The 21,351-nt window shown below is 46.0% G+C and overlaps 1 protein-coding gene across 2 annotated transcripts in view; it reads right to left on the bottom strand.

Annotated features, from left to right (window-relative positions):
* Positions 1 to 12,330: 12,330 nt before the first annotated feature.
* Positions 12,331 to 21,351, bottom strand: part of APLP1 (amyloid beta precursor like protein 1) — a 62,957-nt gene continuing 53,936 nt past the window's right edge. For both annotated transcript variants that reach the window (XM_084815455.1, XM_084815456.1), the window contains 2 exons: positions 16,475 to 16,618; positions 12,331 to 14,564 (listed from right to left, as the gene is read on the bottom strand). In XM_084815455.1, coding sequence (XP_084671581.1) covers positions 14,466 to 14,564; positions 16,475 to 16,618 — 243 coding nt within the window. In that variant the 3' untranslated portion in view covers positions 12,331 to 14,465. The remainder of the gene's footprint in view (positions 14,565 to 16,474; positions 16,619 to 21,351) is intronic.

Genomic DNA, 21,351 nt, shown 5'->3' with positions numbered 1-21,351 from the left:
AGCGGCCTTGATCAAGTAACTCAAGACTCTGCTCCCCTGTAGAAAGTGGGAACAACCACTACCTATCTTGTACAGGATAAGCTTTTCATGATAAGGGGCAAATTACATGCTTCACACCAACCCATCTGACCGATGCTTTTTTTTTAAAGAAGAGAAGTAGCTTTGGGGAGGGCAGCATTTAGAGCAAAGGAGAGATGGCAGGAAGGGGGTGCATTTAACCATTTCCCCATCCACAGCTCTGTGGGGTTTGGAATGCCTGTTCAAAATAGACAAGAAAGGATTGGAACCAACAGAACTTTAGAGGCCGTTAGACCATCAGTTGACCATGGCATTGTGGTGTTTTTTTTTAAGCATCTGTATTGCAAACATGTGTATTCTAAGCCTTAAGGAAGAACCAGGGATTTGGTGCAATGGGTGGTGCTTTTGCAGTGGGAGGTCGCCTATGGATAAGGCAGCTTATGCATGGAAACAACCAGCCCAGTGACCCAAGTACTGTTGAGGATACAGGGGATGTCGACGTCAATGGCTGGAGTCTCTGTGTGCCTCTCTGACTGGGGAGTGCCTGCCCTCAGGCATCAATTCTTGCCCAGTGGGTTCCACAATGGACAGGTCTGACTTGCCAGGTTGGACCCACCTACAAGACAGCATTGCAGAGATTCCTGCGTGTCCACATTGCACCATCCAGGGTAGTTTTTCAGGGAGAGGGAAAAGAAAGTGAATGGGCCAGTGGGTGCCCTATAACTCAAACCTGTCCTGCTGAGTACACATTGCTGCACCCTACCTTTGAGGGAATGCCAGTTTGCTTATTGCACAGCACTGAAGAGACGAGCAGCTCCTAGTTCACGGAAGAGAGTCCAAGAGGGCAGGATCCAGCCCTCGACAAGAGGGCTCAATAGACTCTGTCTCACTGGGGTTATTCAAAACAGGCTTTTGGCCTTATAAGTCAACTTGTTATGGCCACTGTAAACATTGCAATTGGTTTGTTGTTTGTATCCATTTTATGGTTCCGTGTCCTGCATCCCAGAGTGGGCTCAAGTGACAGGAAGCCAGATTCCGGCTGAACATCAGGAGAAACTTCCTGACTGTTAGAGCAATACGACAATGGAACCAATGACGTAGGGAGGTAGTGGGCTCTCCCACACTGGAGGCATTCAGGACAAGGCTCAAGACGAGGCAGCCATCTGTCAGGGATGCTCTGACCTGGATTCCTGCATTGAGCAGGGGGTTGGACTCGATGGCCTTGTTGGCCCCTATATTCTATGATTCTATGGATGTGTTATACCTGCTTTGTTTTTACGAAGTTTTTGTGGTTGTTATTTTGTGTTTTACTCTGTATTTCATTGTTGCTAGACACCTTGAGCATGATTTAGTGGAAAAGCAGGACATAAACTTAACAAATATAATAACTAAGCTAACAAATAATACCCTCATCTCAGCAGGGCCAGCCCAAGACACTTCACTGCCTCAGGCAGCAAAGGACTACACCCCCACATGATTCAGAAGCTGACCAAGCTGACAGGTGACTCTTTCTTCAACACTGGACTTCCCCTATCACACCAAAGGGGAGCCAGCTAGCTTAGGGGGTGCTGGGCAGGCCGCATGGCACACAGAGCTCTGTCCTCCAATACCTCACCATCTCTTCTTGACACCTGCAGCCTGAAGCAGCTGCCTCACTCTGCCTAATGGTAGGGCTGGCCCTGAGGAGAGGGCTTGGCCCCACACAGGGCTGGCCCAAGAATTTTGCTGCCTGAGGGAAAGGACAAGATGGCGGCCTCCATTCCATGTACAGAAGCTGACTGGACTGGCAGTTGAATCTTACTTCAACGCTACACTGGCAATGGACAGCACACCAGAGGGCAGCAGGCTCAGTTCAGGGATGTAGGGGCAGGCTGCATGGCACTCAGAGCTCTGTCCTCGAGTCCCTCACTGCTGCTTTCTGTTCCACAGCATCTGCTGCCTGACATGGTCGCCTCACTCTGCCCAATGGTAGGGCTGGCCCTGAGGACAGGGTAGAAAAGTATTAAAAAGCTCAAGAATGCCATTAAACACACACACACACACGGCATCTAGAACTATGCAGTACAAAGTGTAGTATTTTTTTAAAAAATAATCAAACCCACAGGCTATGTAAGTTGGGAAAAGGCAGGCAGGACCAGCCCTACCATTGGGCAGAGTGATGCAGTCACCACAGGGGGCGGAGATGCTGAGGGGCAAGGAGCAGATAGAGTCGTGTTTGCCCTGCAGCTTGCCCCGTGTCCCCGAAGCTAGCCGCCTGTCCTCAGGGGTGGTTGAGGAGGCTGCCCCATCACCAAAGATGAAATAAAATTCAGCTGGCAGCCTGGCCAGCTTTTGGTAATGGGAACAGGAAGTGGGCAGCACCACCTTGTCCTTCACCTCAGGCAGCAAAGGGACTTGAAATTCAGAATGTGTTGTTTTATTCGAGGGACAAGTTAAGAGAGTAGGAGCTCAGACGACCTGTTTTCCCTCACAACAAACACTAAGGGCACAATCCTATGCATGTTTAGGCAAAAAAAAAGTCCTACAACTCCCAGCATTCCCAAGCCATCCAGATTGGTGGCGATCACTACAGATTTGACTCCCTCCAAATAACTTGAAGGGGCCCTGGGCAAAGGATCCTCTGGTGGGCCACTTCCTCCGTCAGTGAGCCCCAGCGGGCTTACCTGGCTGGGGAGGCAGTGCTCTCAGCAGCACGGGGTCTATCCACAACCCTTTGAGATTTCCCACAATGTCCTCAAGGCGATGCTAGGTCAGGAGTATTGTAGGATATTAAAAGGGTGGCTAGATCCAGTCACCTGGCACTGCTCAGAGTGTTGGGGCACAGAAACATATTAATATGCAGGGGGAAGGCAGCTCATAAGGCAGGCATCAGAAGTGGGCCCTGACCGGGGCCTGTCATCTGCCCAATAATGCCAGCTGCTGGTGCTGGCCCTCCTGCCAGATGCTAGGACTGGATAACAGGCTAAAAAAAAAAAAAAAGGTAAAGGTGTCCCCAACCAGTCGTGTCCGACTCTAGGGTGCGGTGCTCATCCCCGTTTCTAAGCCGAAGAGCCAGCGCTGTCCGAAGACGCTTCCGTGGCCATGTGGCCGGCATGACTGAACACCGAGGTGCACGGAACGCTGTTACCTTTCCCGCTGAGGCGGTGCCTATTTATCTACTTGCAATTTCTTGCTTTCGAACTGCTAGGTTGGCAGGAGCTGGGACTGAAGACGGGAGCTCACTCCGTCGCGCAGCACTCGGGTCTCGAACTGCTGACCTGCCGACCTTCCAGTCTGCAGTTCAGCGTCTTAACCACTAAGCCACCGCGGATAACAGGCTACCAAGTGCCTATTTAATGACTTATTTATTTATTTATTTATTTATTTATTAAATGTATTAATCGCCCATCTGACTGGTCACCCAGCCACTCTGGGCGATGTACAACCCCCATAAAACAATTTAAAACAATAAAATTTTACCATAATTTTTTTTTTTAAATACCCTAACCCACCCCAAATGCCTGCCTGAACAACCACGTTTTTAATGCACGACGGAAGCTCATTAAACTAGATAAAAGTACTTTAAAAATACTGTGGTGGTGTTGCCAAGTTAGGCTGTCAAAGCTGTTATCTTCCCTGATCCTCCTACTCTTACTGGGATTCTCCACAATGGTTTGAAGGACAGAAGAGCAGCCCTGCTGGATCACACCATGTAGTCCAGCATCCTGCTCACCACTGTAGCCCACCAGAAGCTTCCAGGTGGAGGCAGGACATGGAGGCAATTAGCACCCCCCCTCCAAGCATGGGGCTCCCTATGGCTTACAGCTGTTGATAGATCTACTGTCTGTGCATTTGCTTAAACTCAACGTTGTTTTTTGATATATGTTTTCTCTGCTCAAAAGTGTTTTTAGATATGTTGTCTCTGTCTATACAGTCCGTGTTTTTTTATGTAAATTGTTTTTAAACGTCGTATACTCTATTTTAATTATTTCAAATCTTTGTAAACTTTCCAGTGAGCTTCAGCTATGGGGTGGTATAGACAACAACAACAACAACAATAATAATAATAATCAACTAAAGTGTTTATTACATTGCCCCCAAAACACATCAACAAAAAATAAGGACCATTTCTTGCATACAATTTGCATGCACTAATTTATAGATGCACATTTAGACAGAATTTCTAATTTAAGTAAAAATACATCTCAGCCTAGCGAAGTGGTCTGTGTGCTTGTTCAGTCTGCTCATTGTTGATGTGCAATTGCAGGGCCAGGCTCTTCCATCATAGGTTTTTCAGGAAATATATACCTTTAAACGAGACTTGGACTGGACAACAATAACCCTTCAAATAGAGGACTGTCCTCTGTAAAGTCAGTCACATGGCCATGCTAGCTTAAACCCTTTTAAAATCCATCGAAACCAGTTGCCACTGCCACGTTTTAAGGCAGTAACATTTTAAATAGCCGAGACCAGGACCTCAACAGATCAAACTTCTCCATGAATGCAAGTGACCAGCAGGTCCAACCAAATGCCTTCATTTCGCAGTCTTGTAAACCGGAGAGGAGCAAAGGACAGACAACACAGACAAAACACCATGTAAGCGAAAAATACTTCCAAACCTTACCAAGGTCTAATAACCAAACAGTGGTACAGGGCTTGCAAAAGGGGTTTTAAAAAGAAAGAAATGGTAGATGTTCTAGATGCATCATGTTCTTACTAGAAGCCAGCAGCCCCAAACTGGCTGCTAAATTTAAATGGATATTTGAAATTCAGCCCTTCTCCTTTTTGGTTCTATGTGCCCCTTATTTTCGCCAGGTCATAATGGTGCAGTGACAGCAAGAGCGATTTTAATTAGGAGAACAACACAGGGGAAAGAATTAAACCCCCTACCCCCACAGGCCACTCTTTGGGTTGGTTTGTTTTTAAGCAAGAGATCTTGATCATGGATCTGCCACACTGCATCTACTTCTGTCCTTCATTCCACATAAACATGAGTAAGAGAGCAGTGAATGTACACTCTGGGCTACATTCTTGGAATCGCAACCTTTTGGAACAGGTTGTTGTTTTTTCTTTAAGAAGAATGCAACAGAGATTAGCTAAGCCTTCAAAACAGAGTTGCCTACTGACCAGAAGAGCCAACTGGTTGGTCTTGTCCCTTTGAACAGCAGCTTGATCTAAAGAAAGTCAGCAGGTGAAACTTTTGCACAGTATAGAAATGAATGTTATCACCTGATAATATCACCACCATAGAATTGCGCTTTGAGCTGCTATTAAAAGCACAGCTACAGTGGTTTTGCTTACTATGCAACAAACCTTCCTCACTGACCCATGGTATCCACCCCTGCCCCATTCCTTCAATGCATTTTTATTTGAGAGACATTCTACCAATGGGTCTTGTGCAGGAGAAAGCCTGGGGTTTTACAAAACAAGATGTGGGGTGTAGAGAGGACCTAAGTAGCCTATGATCTCCAAAGGAGAAACACACATCTTGCTTTAAACCATCCCTGAAAGGGGCAGAGCTCTCAAATGTGCAAGCAAAGAAAGAGCAGTGGAAGGGCTGTCCTTCCATGGATCACAAACAGAGCTCAGCTATGATGGAAAATGTGAAGTACTGAAGGCAGGAGTGCATCTGAACATGTGCAAAGGACATTTCCTTCACTATGAAATAAGCAAGCTGAGAAGCCTGGGATAATGAAGGAGAATTTTCACATCACAAGACAGGAGTTTTAGACAGGCAACTATCAAAATACTCCCCCAGAGGAACTGCTCTAAATACCATGAGCAGGCAAAAGGAAGGTTGGGATTTATTGGAAGATCACTGGGAAATCTGCAGTAAATCAGCAGATATTTCTGACACCCGACAGTTGATCAATAACAAGTAAATACATTCTCTGCTACAGATGGCCTTGTACCAATCACTCCTTTCTTAACCTCCAAATTCTTCCATGGTTAGATAGGGATATTAACTGGTCGCCTTTGGACAGGTCTCTGACTAGCTCAACTGGCCAGTTTTAGAGCTTTGTGTTAGAATCCCTGATCTATAGCAACTGAGATGCAGATCTGTACTTGGATATGCAGGTCATTCCAGTGTAGTGCATCCCTCGTGGGGTGCACTAGGTGATTGACCTTGTGCCTTGAGACACTATCTTGCACCTGGGGACCTTGGGGCTCTCATTAAAAAAGTGTCAATCCTGCAAGTTTAAAGTCTGCCCACACTGGCTTTACATGTGTAGGGATTTTCTTCAACCATCCACTCCCAGCCTCCTATGGCCCGCCTATCCACCTCAACAGGTGGATAGGAGAGCCAGTGTGGTGTAGTGGTTAGAGTGTTGGACTGGGACTCGGGAGGTCCAGGTTCTAGTCCCCACTTGGCCATGAAGCTCACTGGGTGCCTTTGAGCCAGTCACTGGCTCTCAGCCTAACTTACCTCACAGGGTTGTTGTGAGGATCAAATGGAGAGGAGGAGGATAAAATGGAGAGGAGGAGGGGCATGTAAGCCACCTTGGGTTCTTTGCAGGAGGAAAAGAAGGCAGGATATAAATGTAATAAATAAATAAATAAATAAATAAATAAATAAATAAATAAAGATGGAAGATCAGAGGCACAAAGCAGAACCAGAATGAGTAGGAACAGGATCTTCACACAGAACAGAATATTCCCATAAGGCTAGGAAGATTAGATAGACTACAAAAGCCTTCTCCAGGCTGGAACCCTCCAGATGTGTTGGACAGCAACTCCCATAATTCCAGTCCAGATTGACTTTCCTCAACCTGATGCCCACCAGATGCATTTGACTGTGATTCCCTTCTAGCATGGCCTTTCCAAAACTGGTGCCTTCCAGATGTATCGGAAACTCCTATGGTAGAGTACACATCTGGAAGTTCATCAGGGTTGGGATAGGCAGGACTACAAGGAAGCACTCTTGGTCTTTTCTTGAAGAATCTACTTGATTGGATACATCTAGTCCCCCTAAAATAAACCCGTTAGAGTACTTTTAGTCAGAGGGCTTAAAGTGCGATCAATCAAAATTGTACAGCTATCCCACCTTTTCTTCCTTAACTGATTTCTTTTGTGGAAAGAAAAAAAGATGGAAGATGCAAAGGGGGAAAATACAGAAGGGTTACAAATGGAAAACGACGCCATCTGGATCCCCAGTAAAATTCTATGAATAAAGGCAGGACAACTGCAGGACAAAAGTCACTCTAGAAGCACCTGTGGTCTTTAAGGTGTCAGAAGACTCTCTATGGTTTTTGCAGCAGACTAACCCAACCTGACTACCCCTCTGGAAGGACAGCGGTATTAGAAACCACAATACACCACAGATGAGATATGACCTCTGTACTAGGGTAGAAACAGTCACCGCCATAGAGTTTGGAACAGCAGCTATGAAAGGCAGCAATTCCTCTCCCCCTCCCCATCCTAACAGGTACCCACCTCACAGCCTCTGCTCACCTGTTAGCTGCACACAAGTTAGCTGTAACCTGTTCTGCAAGATGCAGCCATCTCAAGACTGCCCTTTATACATTTACCCTGGCAAAGGGGTGTGTGTGTGTGTGTGTGTGGAGGAGGAGGAGGAAGAGAGTGACGGGGTCAGAATACTGGACTGGATTTTCTGGATTGGAGGCTGGAAGGACCAGCAGGGAAGATTTGGTCTTGTCCTGTTTTCTCCCAGTCAGCTAGGTGATGATGCCTCCCCCCCAGGAATGGGTAGATTGATTAGAGCCTCCACTGCTCTAACGTAGCAGGATCCAGGTGGTTAAATAGGGTAACGGGGGACACACAGGGTTCTTTAGATGCCTGCAAGGCAGGCAGAGAGGAATAAAGAATTCAAAAGTTGTGAAGGGGTGCTAGCCAAACGGAAAGTTTTTTAGCCAACATGATTAGTGGGCTTGTGATATTTGATCAGCAGCTACATACAGAGATCACTGAAACTGATAACAAATAAAACAGTTTCAAAAGACCTTACCAGATTATGTTTTCTTCCATTTTTATATTTTTGCCCATATTTTGGGATATTTGGCCTGCTGAAACAAATTTCATCGATTCCTTGGAGAGCAGGGACTTTTGTTTGTTGGACTTATTTTTTAAATCAGCCGAACTCTTGTCTTTTACATTTTATTTTTTGACTGTTTAGCTATGAATTATATGTTGCTGTTATCATTTTAAATGCTTGTTGTAAGCTGCCTTGAGACATACTTGTATAAATAAAAAATTACATGATTATATAGTCCACCTATAAGCCAATTTAAGGATGAGTACAACTCAATTCTGGGACTTTTTGAAGAAAACTAAAATAAATAATTTTAATAACCAACAGTTCAAACCACATCCATTTTTAATGGTAGTCACCTAAATCTATATATAGAGTTGGATCCATTAGTCAAACTCATGAGTAACTTAAGCCCCATTGATTTCAATGGGTATACTTTGACTAAATATGTTTCTAACCCATTGATGTGAAACAAAAGATTAAGGTCCTAATCCTAAAGATAACTATTAATGAAATAAGTGTGTTCAGGACCTAGGACTCCACTTCTGAGGTTTACTGATGTTACTTATTTATACATTTTCTCATCTGCCTTTCTGAAGGTGAAAAACAAAACAGTAACAACAAGATTGAATTAAAAACCTCTGGAAAACTATCTGGAAAAGAGAAATGTGAGTGTGTGTGTGTGTGTGTGTGGGGGGGGAACCACACCTGAAATGCAACCACCAATAAAACCAAACAGGCCCCTGAGCCATGAAAACGTTTACCTCTGCAAACAAATCTTTAAACCCTGCTTAAAAGGGCCGAGCTCTGAAATTTGGTGAACCTCAATAGGCAATTGGTTTCATAATTTAGTGGCCATTTCTGGGTTGATGACCATTTAGAAAATTGCTTCTGTGTTGATAGAACACAACCTGATAGAAGATTGATGTAAGGGAAGATAGCCTGTGCTGAATCTTAAAGGGTAAGAAGGCACATATAGCAGAAGACATGCATTTTTAGCACCTCCACCACCCAAAAAAGGATGTGGAAATTTGCAAGTCCCAGTTGCCATTTAAAAACAATTGTTTTGCAAACAACTGCAAGCATGTTTACCGGTTATTGAAGTCAGTGCACATCCAGGATCTATGGAAGAGGAAACTCTTTAACCTGCATCCTTAAATAATTCCAGCTTTCCCTCTTATCAAATGGGAATTAATTTTGCTCTTTCACCTTCTTCCTACTTGTGCTTTCTGGCAAGGCACCTGTGCCTACCACAGATACATGATGATGTGTAGAAATTCAAGCAACTGCTTCAGGCGGCAGGTACCGGGGGGGGGGGGGAGGCAGCAGGCTTCCAGCCTTTCCTCCTGAGCCCCCAGTCATTCCCCTCTCTTGGAGAGCATGTCTGCCACATGTCTGTCTTGCACCCCTAAACTAGCCTTCTTCTGCTTGGGTGTCCTATTTCGTTACCAAGGTTGAATTAAGGTTCAACTGCCAATCTAGTAAGCTTCTGTACATGGAATGGAGAGGGGTGCCCTTGTCCTTTTCCTCAGGTAGCAAAATGCCTTGGGCTGGCCCTGAGGTAGTATACATCCATCAGGACTAGTAGCCATTGACAGCCTTCTCCTCCATGAATTTGTCTAATTCCCTTTTAAAGCTATCCATTCTGGTGGCCATCACTACATCCTGTGGAAAAGAGTTCCATAGTTTAACTATACACTGTGACAAGTATTCCCTTTTGTCTGTCCTGCATCTCCCACCATTCAGCTTCACTGGATTGTTGAGAGAGGGACACAAATGTCTCCTTTTCCACTTCCTCCAGCCCATGCATCATTTTAGACACCTCCATCTTGTCACCCGTTACTCGCCTTTTCTCTAAGCTAAAAAACTCCAAACGTAACCTTTTTTGGTAGGGGAATGGCTCAATTTCCTAGATCAACCTTCCCTAACTTGGCGCCATCTAGATGTTTAGGACTTCAGTGCCCATCAGCCTGAGCCTGTTCGGGTGCTGTCAGGAATGCTGGGAGTTGTAGTCCACAACATCTGGAGGGCACCGGGCTGGGGAAGTATGTACTACAAGATGCACAATTCTCTCCGTAGTCCTGTCGCCCACCTTCTCCTCCCACTGTTTGGAGCAGCAGAGAAGTCTCTCATAATTTTGCCTGATATGAGACTCACACTGGCGCAATCTATGTAAAAGGTTTGACCTCTCCTCTCCTTGTCTTTACTGGTAATCAAAACCCAGATCTGCATCCCTGCTGCTCTCTCGCCTGTTAAAATGTATATTGTTTGACTCTCTGGATGGGGTGGGGTGTAAGTTTAATGTGTTTGAAGCCATTGACTGATAGGATTATCCACGAGTCAGTTCTCTGTAAACTGTTTTTTCTTGCTTGAGGATGAGTCATCGGGCAAATAATGCAACAGATCATGTAATCCCCCAATCAGCTAAGAAAATCTATTTTTAAAAAGTCACATTGGCAGGCATGGGTCTCATCTGAATATGTAAAGTTTGAATACACCAGATTCTGTATTTTATGGACTGCATGTGCATTTGTATGTGCCTGCAAATGTTTACCTCTTATTTTATAGTGGCCAGAGCAATGAAATTACTCTTACCTACCAGTAGGGAAAAGTCAGACTTGGTGGCTTCACCTGGCCACAGTATGTTGCTACCTTTGCTATCCTCATTCATCACTGTTTCATACCTCACCTTTCCCTGTACCTCTGTCTTGCCCACATGGTAAATTGCAAGCCATTTGGGGCAGAGACTGCACCACTCTTTCACCAGATAGTGCATTAGACATCTGAAATACAAATAACTGAGGTTTCTCCCTATACTTATAAATCCCAGTGATATACCTCTTTCTAATGGTTACAGTTGGCATCTGTTACAGGAGACTGCAATTCTTGTGGAAGTCCATTATAAGAGACAGAGCCTGGCATAGGCATCTACCCCCAGATTGCTTTATCTAAAAACTACAGTGTGTAACATCCTAAGTAATGCTGCACAAAGCTGCAAAAAAGCCAGGAAAATACCAAACAATGGGTGGTCAGGGGGAAGGGGTGTGGCCAGGGCAAGGGGGCGTGGCCCTCTGGGACCCCAGAAGGCTTGGATTTGGCCCCTGGGCCTGAGGCTCTGCACTTGTGCTCAATGGCAATTGGTTAAGTGGCACATACTACATATTAAGAATCACAGAAACATGTCAAAACATAACATGAAACCAAGGAGAGGCATTTGAGTGATCGAGTGTGTGCATTTTTCTCCATGTTGCAGCCAAGCGTCAACTTGTGAGAAAAAAGCAGACACCTGTAACAGGAGGAAAAAAGCTGCAGCCATCTTTTAAGAACTGGGCCTCTAGTAAGGGCATTGTCTTCATTTCCTATACATGGAAGATCCTCCAAGCCTCGCATACCTGTGTCTTAGGATACAGTTATGTCACACATTGTTCACCTGCTTGATCTATCTCTACTTTCCTCTGCTGGCTCAGGTGAGAATATGAATGTTCATCATTGTTCAATGCTTAAGGGTTAGAATTGCCCACTTCTTTTTCTGATGCCCCCATCCTCCCTTGGAAACCCTTGAAAGGCCCAATTTACACATGTCCAGCAGTGCAGTTGATTGTAGCGGAAGTGATTCAGAAAGCTCTGTCCATGGTGCTTGATGGGTGAATCACAGATGCAAGCCACCGCTTGAGGTTGCAGTCATCAAGTGATGAGCAAGTTGGAGTTTGCCGTCAGCTCATACCATCAAAGAGAAAGCCTGGTTCAGACACCACACCCAAATCAGTTTGGCTGGCATGAACAGGTTTTGGCCTCACAGCCTCTCCTCTTATGCACCTGGATATATCCATCGCTTGAGCAAACCACAGTTTGCCACGGTGTTTGAATCAGACTACGGTGAGGAGGGGCAGGGGAGTGGGACAGCCTAAAGACCATCCAGGATGGCCAAACATGGATTGGCCATTATACAGAAGTGGGCCAAAATGTTTGTGTGAACTAAGCCAGAGTGGTGTAGTGGCGAGAGTGTTGGACTGGGAGGCGGGAGATCCGGGTTCTAGTCTCTACTCAGGTGTGGAAGCTCACTGGATGACTTTGGGCCAGTCACAGACTCTCAGCCCAACTAACCTCACAGGGTTGTTGTTGTGAGGATAATATGGAGGAGGAGGACTATGTACGCCGCCTTGGGTTCCTTGCAAGAGGGAAAAAGTGATGATGATGCCAGCAAGGAGTGTAAAGCAATGCCACTTGTCCTATCTCTTTCCTTTCCTTTCCTTTCCTTTCCTTTCCTTTCCTTCCCATCCCAGCCAACCAACCCCCACCTTTCACCCCAGCACTCCCATTGATTTAAGAGTCCAGGCCCAGCACTGGGGTTAGAGAAGTGACAATATTTTATTAGTTTGGTGGGAGGGCTGGCAATTGAAATCCATCTCATGGTTTGTCTCTTGACATTTTGCATCTTGATTTCAAGAGTGACAGCTTAAAAAGGAACAAGAACTCAAAACAGAATCAGGGCAAGGAAGGGGAAGGGAATGAACAGGCAACCACGGAATAAACAGAGGAGGGGGCATTCAGGGCACAAAGCCATACATTCTTCCTTCTCCGAACGTGAGCGTGGAGGTTTGCAGGGGGGCAGGCGCACCTGTGGGACGGCCCCATTGAGGGCTCTGGGTGAGGAGCTGGGTCTCCAAATGCACCGGCTCTCTTCAGGGTGTGGAAGCGACAAAAGAACTTGCCACCCTTCTCTCTCTTTCTCTCTCACATGCAGCTCTTAGAAGGCCAGGAGCCTTATGTGAGATGGCATCTGGCAACCCTTCACTACTAAGATCCCAATCAATGCCTGCCCAAAGGGATTATGCCTCAGGGGACCAAAATATAAAATGACATCAGCCCCAAGGTAATTTCTTTTATTCTATCTCAAGAGCCCTGTTAATATATGCCAAGGATAGGGTATAGTCCTTAGTCTGCCACCCAACTGTAACCCTACAAAGGCTAGTAAAATGGTTCACGTCCGGAGGTACTCTCTCCCACTCTCTAGTAGTGGATAAAAATTATAGTGCATTTGGCATACGCCACCAGAGATGGCAAGAGAAGGTAACCCAAGCCCACTATCTTCCCCCATTTCAGATGCTGAGACGGCTCATCCCAGAAGATGCATTGCTTTGGAAGGCGATCAAGTCATATGGCAGCATCCTACTGCGACTGGCATGTTTGTACCATAAGGAAAATATCCCACTGCAAATGACAAAAATTGGCATATGCTTGTCAGCCTAGCCCTATAATGGACAGCCCACCCCCCTTCCCCAAATCATGGCTGAACTTACTTCCCAGTCTTGGAGCCTCTGGGATGGACAAAGACCAGCCCTCTTATCTGTTTCAGCAACTTTGCCCCATCCCTTACATCTTTTGAGGGAGGACAACGGGAGGCATAAGGAGGGTGGGGGAGGAGAAGTCCATTCTTTGCTTCTCCTCTCTCCAAACTGGTAAGTAAGGTGCTGATGGAAGTTAACTGGACCAAGGGAAGCAGAGAGTTAACCTACTCAGGTCAACCCTCTTTAGCTGGCTTTCCAATAAATTAAGTGCAACTAGTGAGGAGTTCAAAAGGAAGCATAATACAAGTGGAGACGGAAAAGGCCAGCAAGTGTCTTGCTGGAGTTGATTCCTATGCTGGAGGCAGGCTAGGTTAGCAATGGGCAAGTCTTGTCTCACACGTAAGCTACAGGCGTTCCATGTTTTAAAAAAGAAAAGAACAAAAAAATCCCCACAAAATGGAGTTGCAAATGAGTGCAGTGGACGGAGTATGTGTAGTTTGCAGCTCTGTGGAGAGCAGTGTTAGGTGCATGTTGAGGGTTACAGGGTGATGCAGACAGGTGAGCGTGTGAGCTGTAATTGCAAAATGACAGGTGGCCCTGTGCAGGTGAGCATGATGCACGTGTAATCTCACAACTGAGTGTGGGTTAGTGATGTGAAAACATGAGGTTCATAGGGTGTGTGTTTGTGTGTGTGTGGGGGTTGTTGGAGTCCTTGTCTTTGCACATCGATACTGCAGATTCAACTAACGATCTGGGTAAGTGCATGATTGCAGAGGCATTCAGATGACAGTAGCTGAGATACCCAGAGATGGCACCTGATGCAAGTAGTGTGAGTGTGTGTGTGTCTGTGTGTACACTTTAAGACTGATGAAGACCTGAAGGTGTGGGAGAAGGGGAGGAAGGCAATGGGAGGTGGTAGGGCCAGTGATGAAAGCTGTAAAGCCCGGAAGAGGTGTGTGAGAAGGAATATGGCAAATGGAAGAACAAAAATGAGGGAGGAGAAGGAATGGTGGGGGGGGGGGGGCATGGCTCAGCCAGAGCAGAGAAACAGAAGGGCTCGGCGTGGAAGGGTGTGTGTGGAACCTACCGCTCTCCCCCTGGAGATACCACCAACTCCCCCCCACATGGTAACGTCCACCGCCCCAGTGAAACCACATCTCTCCCCCCCCCCCCCCCCAGCACCGAGGAACTCAGTTCATCTCTTCAAAGAATTTGTAGGTAGGGTTCTCATAGCCATGGTTTTGCATCTTGCTCAGCTGCCGTTCCTCAGGGCTAACCATGGGGTCCACCTGCCATGTAGGAAGAAAAAAAAAGAAGGCTAAGCACCGCAACGGGCCTCAATGTGACTCCACTAACAAAGGCTACAAACCTAGAGGGAGGACACTCAAGACAGTGATGTCTACACCACAGGATTAAAACCTGTTTAAAAAAGTAATTCCCTGTCTCCAGAGAACTCTGGGAAGTGACGTCCAGGAAGTCGGAGGGGGGCAGGGAAGAAGGAGTCTAACAAAGTTCTCAATACCCCTTACCAAACTACAGCTCCCAGGGTTCCTTGGGAGTGGGAAGCTATGACAGTTGCAACTGGTGCCAAAGAAAAACCTACGCAAGGTTGCAGTGCAGGCATGGGGGAACCTGCGGCCCTTCAGGTGTTGTTGGACTGAAATTTCCATCATCCCAACCATCAGCCATGGCAACTGGGGCTGATGGGCATTGGAGTCCAACATAATCTGGAGGGGCCACAGGTCCCCTACCCCTGTGTAGTGGCTAGTTTCACACCTGTCACAAGATTCCTACACAGAAGGTACCATTTTTATTTCCCCTTGTGAATGTGATTTGTTCATTCTCGGGGTCAGCCTGATTTTGCCATATTTGAGTTCAGAAAGTTTTCCCCTTCAGATCAATTTGGGTAGAAACCTGCTTTGATTCCCCTGCTTTTCAATGCAGTACGTGGCTTGATTCACTTCCACGAGTCATTCAGTACTGGAAGTACTTTTCTGGTGGTGCGTTGGCTCTCTCCTCATGATCCACTACAGCTTGGGGCATGTAAGCTCATGCTGCTGGTCTGTGGAGAACTTCTGCTTGGCCTTTCAGGCTGAGGGCTGGATTAGAGACGTTAGCTTGCCCCACTCACTTCAGATTGACTCAGAAATAAGCAGAATCCCACTCCCATGATCAGAATTGACTTGGTTGCTTTTCTAAACCAATCCAAGGCTCTGAAAATATTCTCCTGCCCTCCCTGGGCCCAAAATATCCTCCCCCCAGCCACTCCCCTGAACACCCTCCCCCTCCCAGATACACTCCCCTCATCCCTTGAACTATCAATCTGGGTGGCAGCACGCAGGGAGGAAAGAGGCCTATCCTTCCCTACTCTCCTGTCATCCTGGTACGTTGCAAAGAGACCTTTCTTTCTCCAGAAAGAAAGAGGCTGAGGTTTGTGGACTTGTTGTTTTCCCACAGACTACTACAGTGGCAACAGCCCTTGTGAAGACTACACATACCAGGGGCCACCAGACCTCTCTTCCAGGCACAATGCTCTAGAACATAAGAAGAGCCCTGCTGGATCAGACCAAGGGTCCGTCTAGTCCACAATTCTGTTCACATGGTGGCTAACCAGCTGTCAACCAGGAACCAGAAGCAGGACACGAGTGCAACAGCACCCTCCTGCCCATATTCCCCGGCAACTGGTGCACATAGGCATACTGCTTCTGATACTGGGGGTAGCATCAGGATTAGCAGACATTAACAGCCTTCTCCTCCAGGAATGTGTCTAGCCCCCCTTTTAAAGCCATCCAAAATGGTGGTCATCATGATATATTGTGGAAGCGAATTCCATAGTTTTATTATGTGCTGTGTGCAGAAGGACTTTCTTTTATCTGTCCTGAATCTCCCACCAATCAGCTTCTGCATCAGAGTGATGGTGGTGAAAGGGACTGGCCTCCCTCTCCACATGCCACTGATCCCACCACTGCAGCTAGATCTATCAGTAAAGGGAAGGGGGAGGGAAAGTGGGTTTTTTGGAGTGGGGTGGGGGAAGGAAGGCTGTCAGGGAGGGAAGCTGGCAATTCTACTCCGACTCAGATTTTAATCCAGTGGAGAAGTATTCAGGGTTTTTTTGAGGAGCCCCCACAGTTCTTCTCTAAGCTTGAGCTCCAAAAACATTGTCAGCATCCCTAGGGAACATGGCTCTTTCCAACTGTACCTCAACAATACCGTGGCTGATGGTCCCGTAGGGCTTCCGGCGAACCATCAGGAGGCTGATGATGATCACCATGGCAACAGCCACTGCCACTACCAGGAGGCCTATCAGGGCCCCCCTGTTGATGGTTACCAAGGTGTCCGGCTCCTGCAGAGGAAGAGAATCAAAGAGACCTTAGTATGGTCAACTCCCCGTATCTTCCCAAAGTTTCACATAGCTGAAGAAGCAAATCCTCATGCCTACAACATGAGGAGGGGTGGTAGGGAAGAAATTCCTAAAATCATGGGCCTCTGCAGAAAGAGAGGGTATCCTTGTTGTTTTTAGATTCTTTTTTCTTCAAAACCTGCTCCAGATGGTTGCTCCAGTGGCTCAGGTGTGCACGTAGTCATTGAGCGCATTGTACAAAATGATTTTTTAAAAAAAGTTAAGGAGAGTTCAGAAAATGATGCTGACGTTACGTTGCTTGGCCCAGCAGGGTCACAGGAATGAGCCAACAGGTGCCTGCGACTTTGAACGCCATCACCCGAAACTCAAACAACCAGAAACATATTCATTAATTGGGGGAAATCGTTGTGACGGTGAGAAAATATTGTCGTTTGCGTGCTGGCAGGGGGAGAGGAAATGTAACATCCCTGTATCAGAAGTGTAATCTTGAGGGAAGACGTGTGATTTCATGAACGGAATAAAGAAACAGCTGTGCTTATTGCTAAAGTCTGAAATTGTCCAAGAAGGGCCCCATTTTGCCTTCTGGCTAATTGAGTAACAAGCTGGGTTATCTGAAGCCAGAAGTAGCAATAGAATGAAGCACGTGGGGAATGCTGGGCGAAAACAATTTTCTTCCGTTTGGGATAGAGACCAAGTCAGATTGAACTGTTCCGCTATTAGCAGTGAAGACTGGTGGGTCCAATTTCAGTGGGGCTGTGCATCTATTCTGGGTTTTAGTCAGAACCAGCCAGAACTCTAAAAGACCTATCCAAGGTGCTGAAACTATTTTGGGGCTAGGGTTCAGCACCTTGGATAGCTCCTTTAGAGTTCTGGCTGGTTCTGACTGAAACCCAGAATGGATGCACAGCCCCATCAAAATTGGGGCCACCAGCCTCCACTGGCTGTTAATTTGACAGTTAGTCTCTGGATGCTTAGGACCAGGATATCAAAAGGGTCGACTCCTTTCCGTATGAGCTCATTATGATCTGCTGGGGCGGATCTCCTTCACATTCTGCCAACATCCAAATAGCTTTTGGTGGGGGGAAAGCCTTCTCTGTAGCTCTGGCCAGGTCTTGGAACTCCCTTCTGAGGGAGGCCTGCCTTGAGGCCTCCTTCGTAGCATTCCACCTGCTCACAAAGTCTTTTCCCTTTTGGCAGGCATCTGGCTCCCTGAACTGCTGATGTTTTAAACTCCCCGTTTTGTTGTGTTTTTATTTGCTGCCTCCAAATCTCTTTCATCTTTTATCTGGTGGTTTTGTGTTGTGTATTTCTTATTTTATCTGTAGCTGTAAGCTGCCTTGAGGATCTGAATGGAAAGGCGGGGATTAAATCGCCTTCCCCAATACAGATTTGTGAGAGCGTTAAGATCATTGGAGGAGGTTGAACCACGACCTGCAGATTGTCCTCTTGAGGCAACCCAGAAGTGGGCCTTATCTGTGGTGGCACCCACCATCTGGAATATCCTCCCACCTGGTATTTGGGAGGCACCAACTGTAGCATGATTTAGGCGCCAGTTCAAGACCCGTCTCTTCCCCCAGGCCTTCCCTGAGTGAGTGTGCTGCCTGCTTTGTTACTTACGGTGTTGCATTTGTTTTAATGTTTTTAAAATCAATGTTTTATATATTTTTCACAATTATTATATGTTTTAATTATGTTTTAATGTACATTACAATATATTTCATGTATTTATTGTAAACCACTTAAAGATATATTTTTAAATATGGTAAGTGCTATATAAATCTGTTACATAAATAAATAAACAAATGTGTCAAATAAATACGTAAAATACTTTTATATGGAATAAAAAACTAGAGTGAGGGCTGCAGCTGTGTATGTGTGTGTGGTGGGGCGGGGCGGGAGGCACCCTGTATGCCCATCTCTGGATTTTCAACTTTCATCTTAAACAGAGAGACAGAGAGAGAGAGAGAGAGAGAGAGAGAGAAAGCAGTGCAATCCTATACATGTCTCCTTGGAACTAAGCCTCATTGAGTTCAAAGGGACATTTCCATGTACGTATGTATACGATTGCAAACGAAGTCTCTGGTCTTTTTTACTTATGGGGGTAAAAGGGGAAAATGCAGACAATATCCTGCTCAAATGCTCAAGTTTGAAGCAAACCTCTTGCAGTGAATGCAAAGGCACAGGGGATGACTGACAAACGCTTGGCCCTTACATTTTAAAACACAGATTTTTTAAACAATTAAGGGTGCAATCCTATGGGGATGGCCGTAAGCCAGCAAACTGGGAGGCTCATGGCCCTCCAATGCAGAGCAGGAGGAGAGGCGGAGGCGATCTTTCAGCCAGACGGGCTTTTTCACCTGTCTGGCTGAGGCGTCAAGGAGACAGAAGGAGGCTGCAGAGGCCGGAGGGTTCCTTGTATGGTGGCCTCTCCAGTTCCCTCCCCATCCACAAGAACACCCCTTCACCTTCCCACCGAGGTCGCTTTTGCAACCTTGGAGAGGCAGCTGGTGCGGTTCTGTCCGCACTGGCTGCAAGGGGGAGGGGGAGGGGAGCCAGAACATCTGGGTCCAGCATCAGAGTGCTGACTCCAACCTCAAATCCAAGATGCTGTCGAGGGGCCATAGGATTGTTCTCCCCATAACTTTAAACATCAGACCACTTAACGATCAGCTTTTTGAAGTGATTTATGATTACAGCATGTTTTATTACGGGATCGCAGTACCAAAAATGCATAGAAGGTGGTTAAGCCAGGAGACATTACTCAAGGCTTTCAAGGCAGTTTCATTTGAATACAAACCTCATTCTAAACTAGACTTGATGCATGAGGATCTATGATCAGGATCCCTCATTCAGCCAACCCCGAAACTATTTTATAGCCACATAGCATTGTGAGGGTAGTATTCTGAAAACAGGGAAAGGAAAAACAGTATCCTTTTCCCTTTCCTTCCCCCTGAAACATCCCTGTATAGTGCAGAGGCACAGGAGTTCTTTTAACCTCATGTTATGCACCCCCCCCCCCAACCCTGTCTCCCTTTCTAGGATAAAGCTGTTAGGATTTGATCAGGCCAATAAACTTCTCCTCCCCCACGTCCAGTTTCTCCTTCTTCTCCTTCTCAATTGTCACCTCAACATTCTGTGTGCACTGGAAGCTCACTGGTCCTTATCAGGCAGTTTGGGGGATTTTATTTTTGGGTGGCTCCATTTTGCTTACAAAACGATAGCACTCACCTGACTTCCTGCAACAAAATGTTGCAGGGTAACCCAGCCTTTAACAGACCCAGAGAAGAAAGGTCTAAAGGAACCAGGATGTTCCATCTCCAGACAATGGAGAAAGTCACTCTGGCCCTATAATCTCTTACCTCTATAGCAAAAACAACCATAAGTTTGTGGTACCTTAAAGATGAACTCATTTTTTATGGCATAAGCTTTTGTGGACACTGTCCCACTTTAGAAGACATATCAACAATTTTTGTTGTTTTTGCTGCAACAGACTAACACAGTTATCCCTCTGGAAATTATCTCTGTAGATTTAACTGACATCACCATAAGAGATGGAAGATTATAGGTCCATGATGAGGATGATGATATACTTTTGCATAAGTAAGGAATCCCCAAAGTACTTAGAAACCACTACCTAATTTTTGCGTGGCCCCTTTTCACTTCTAAATGGATAGGCATGAGTTTGGTATTAGAAGGAATGATGATATAGGCACGCTCATCAAAGACCTAGAGAGTTGGCTGCTGCTCTCTGTTGAGTGTATACTCAGTGGAAAATGTGGGTCTACTGCCATGTAATGTGGGGGATGGTGCTGATCACGGGGCCAATGAGAAACCACTCACTGTCTCAAGCTCTCACCTGTAAAAGTGAGAATAGTGACCTTGTTGACAGGCTGTTGCAAGATAAAGACTGGAAAGGAATTTGCACACAAAAGGCATGACTTACTATCAAGAAGGAAAGGATTAGGTAAAGATTACATCAACCGTTGAAAAGTTCAAGAGTGTTCCCAGTAAGCTTTTGATCCCCATAGCATTCATCAAGCGTTCAGAACAGAAATAAAACTGGATTTGTTCTTTTGCCCAAGGCCATTTTCACAAATGATACTTAAGTCAATGTTTCCAGTTCCTGCAGCTGTAATTCAGATGTAAAAACGACATGGGCCAAAACGTACCACTTGGGCTTTTAAAAACAGGTATCCTACTTTCTGTGCCATTTTGCCATGTGCAGAAGTTGTTCAGAACAAGCCAAAAGGCACCCTTAGCATCACTTGTCAAAACACCCAAAGCTTGGAGGTTGCCGTCAGCTGGTTTTGCAGAGAACAATGCACGTCTGTGGCTGAGCTAACTACATTGTGGTTTCCAGTTTTGTATTTCTCAGAGAAAAATGGCTTCCATGGCTGATTCCACACCCCTAGAAATCCTTCAGGGCCCAGGCCCACAAATCAAAGAAATTGTCGCAGAAATTACCTTCCCTTCAAGCACAATTCAAACAGCCATAAACACTGAAGCGAAACCTGACATGAAGCAGAGGGTGACCTCAACCAGGGAAATGATGATGATGATAAAAAAATTTTTGACTCCCTCGGGGTAAGTTTTCTTTGGTGTGGGATTCTGCAGAGAAGCAACCCAGGTTCTCTGCTTCCTGCCGAGAAATCTGATGCCAGTGATCCTCTCGGAAAAGAGCTGAATTAACAACCAACCACAACAACAGAGAAGGC

Source organism: Heloderma suspectum, chromosome 10 (assembly GCF_057233095.1).
Source record: "Heloderma suspectum isolate Gila_16-S chromosome 10, 16-S_ref, whole genome shotgun sequence".
Classification (NCBI taxonomy): Eukaryota; Metazoa; Chordata; class Lepidosauria; order Squamata; family Helodermatidae; genus Heloderma; species Heloderma suspectum.
The sequence above is the reverse complement of the archived record's forward strand: the minus strand, read 5'-3'. Positions and strand labels throughout refer to the sequence as shown.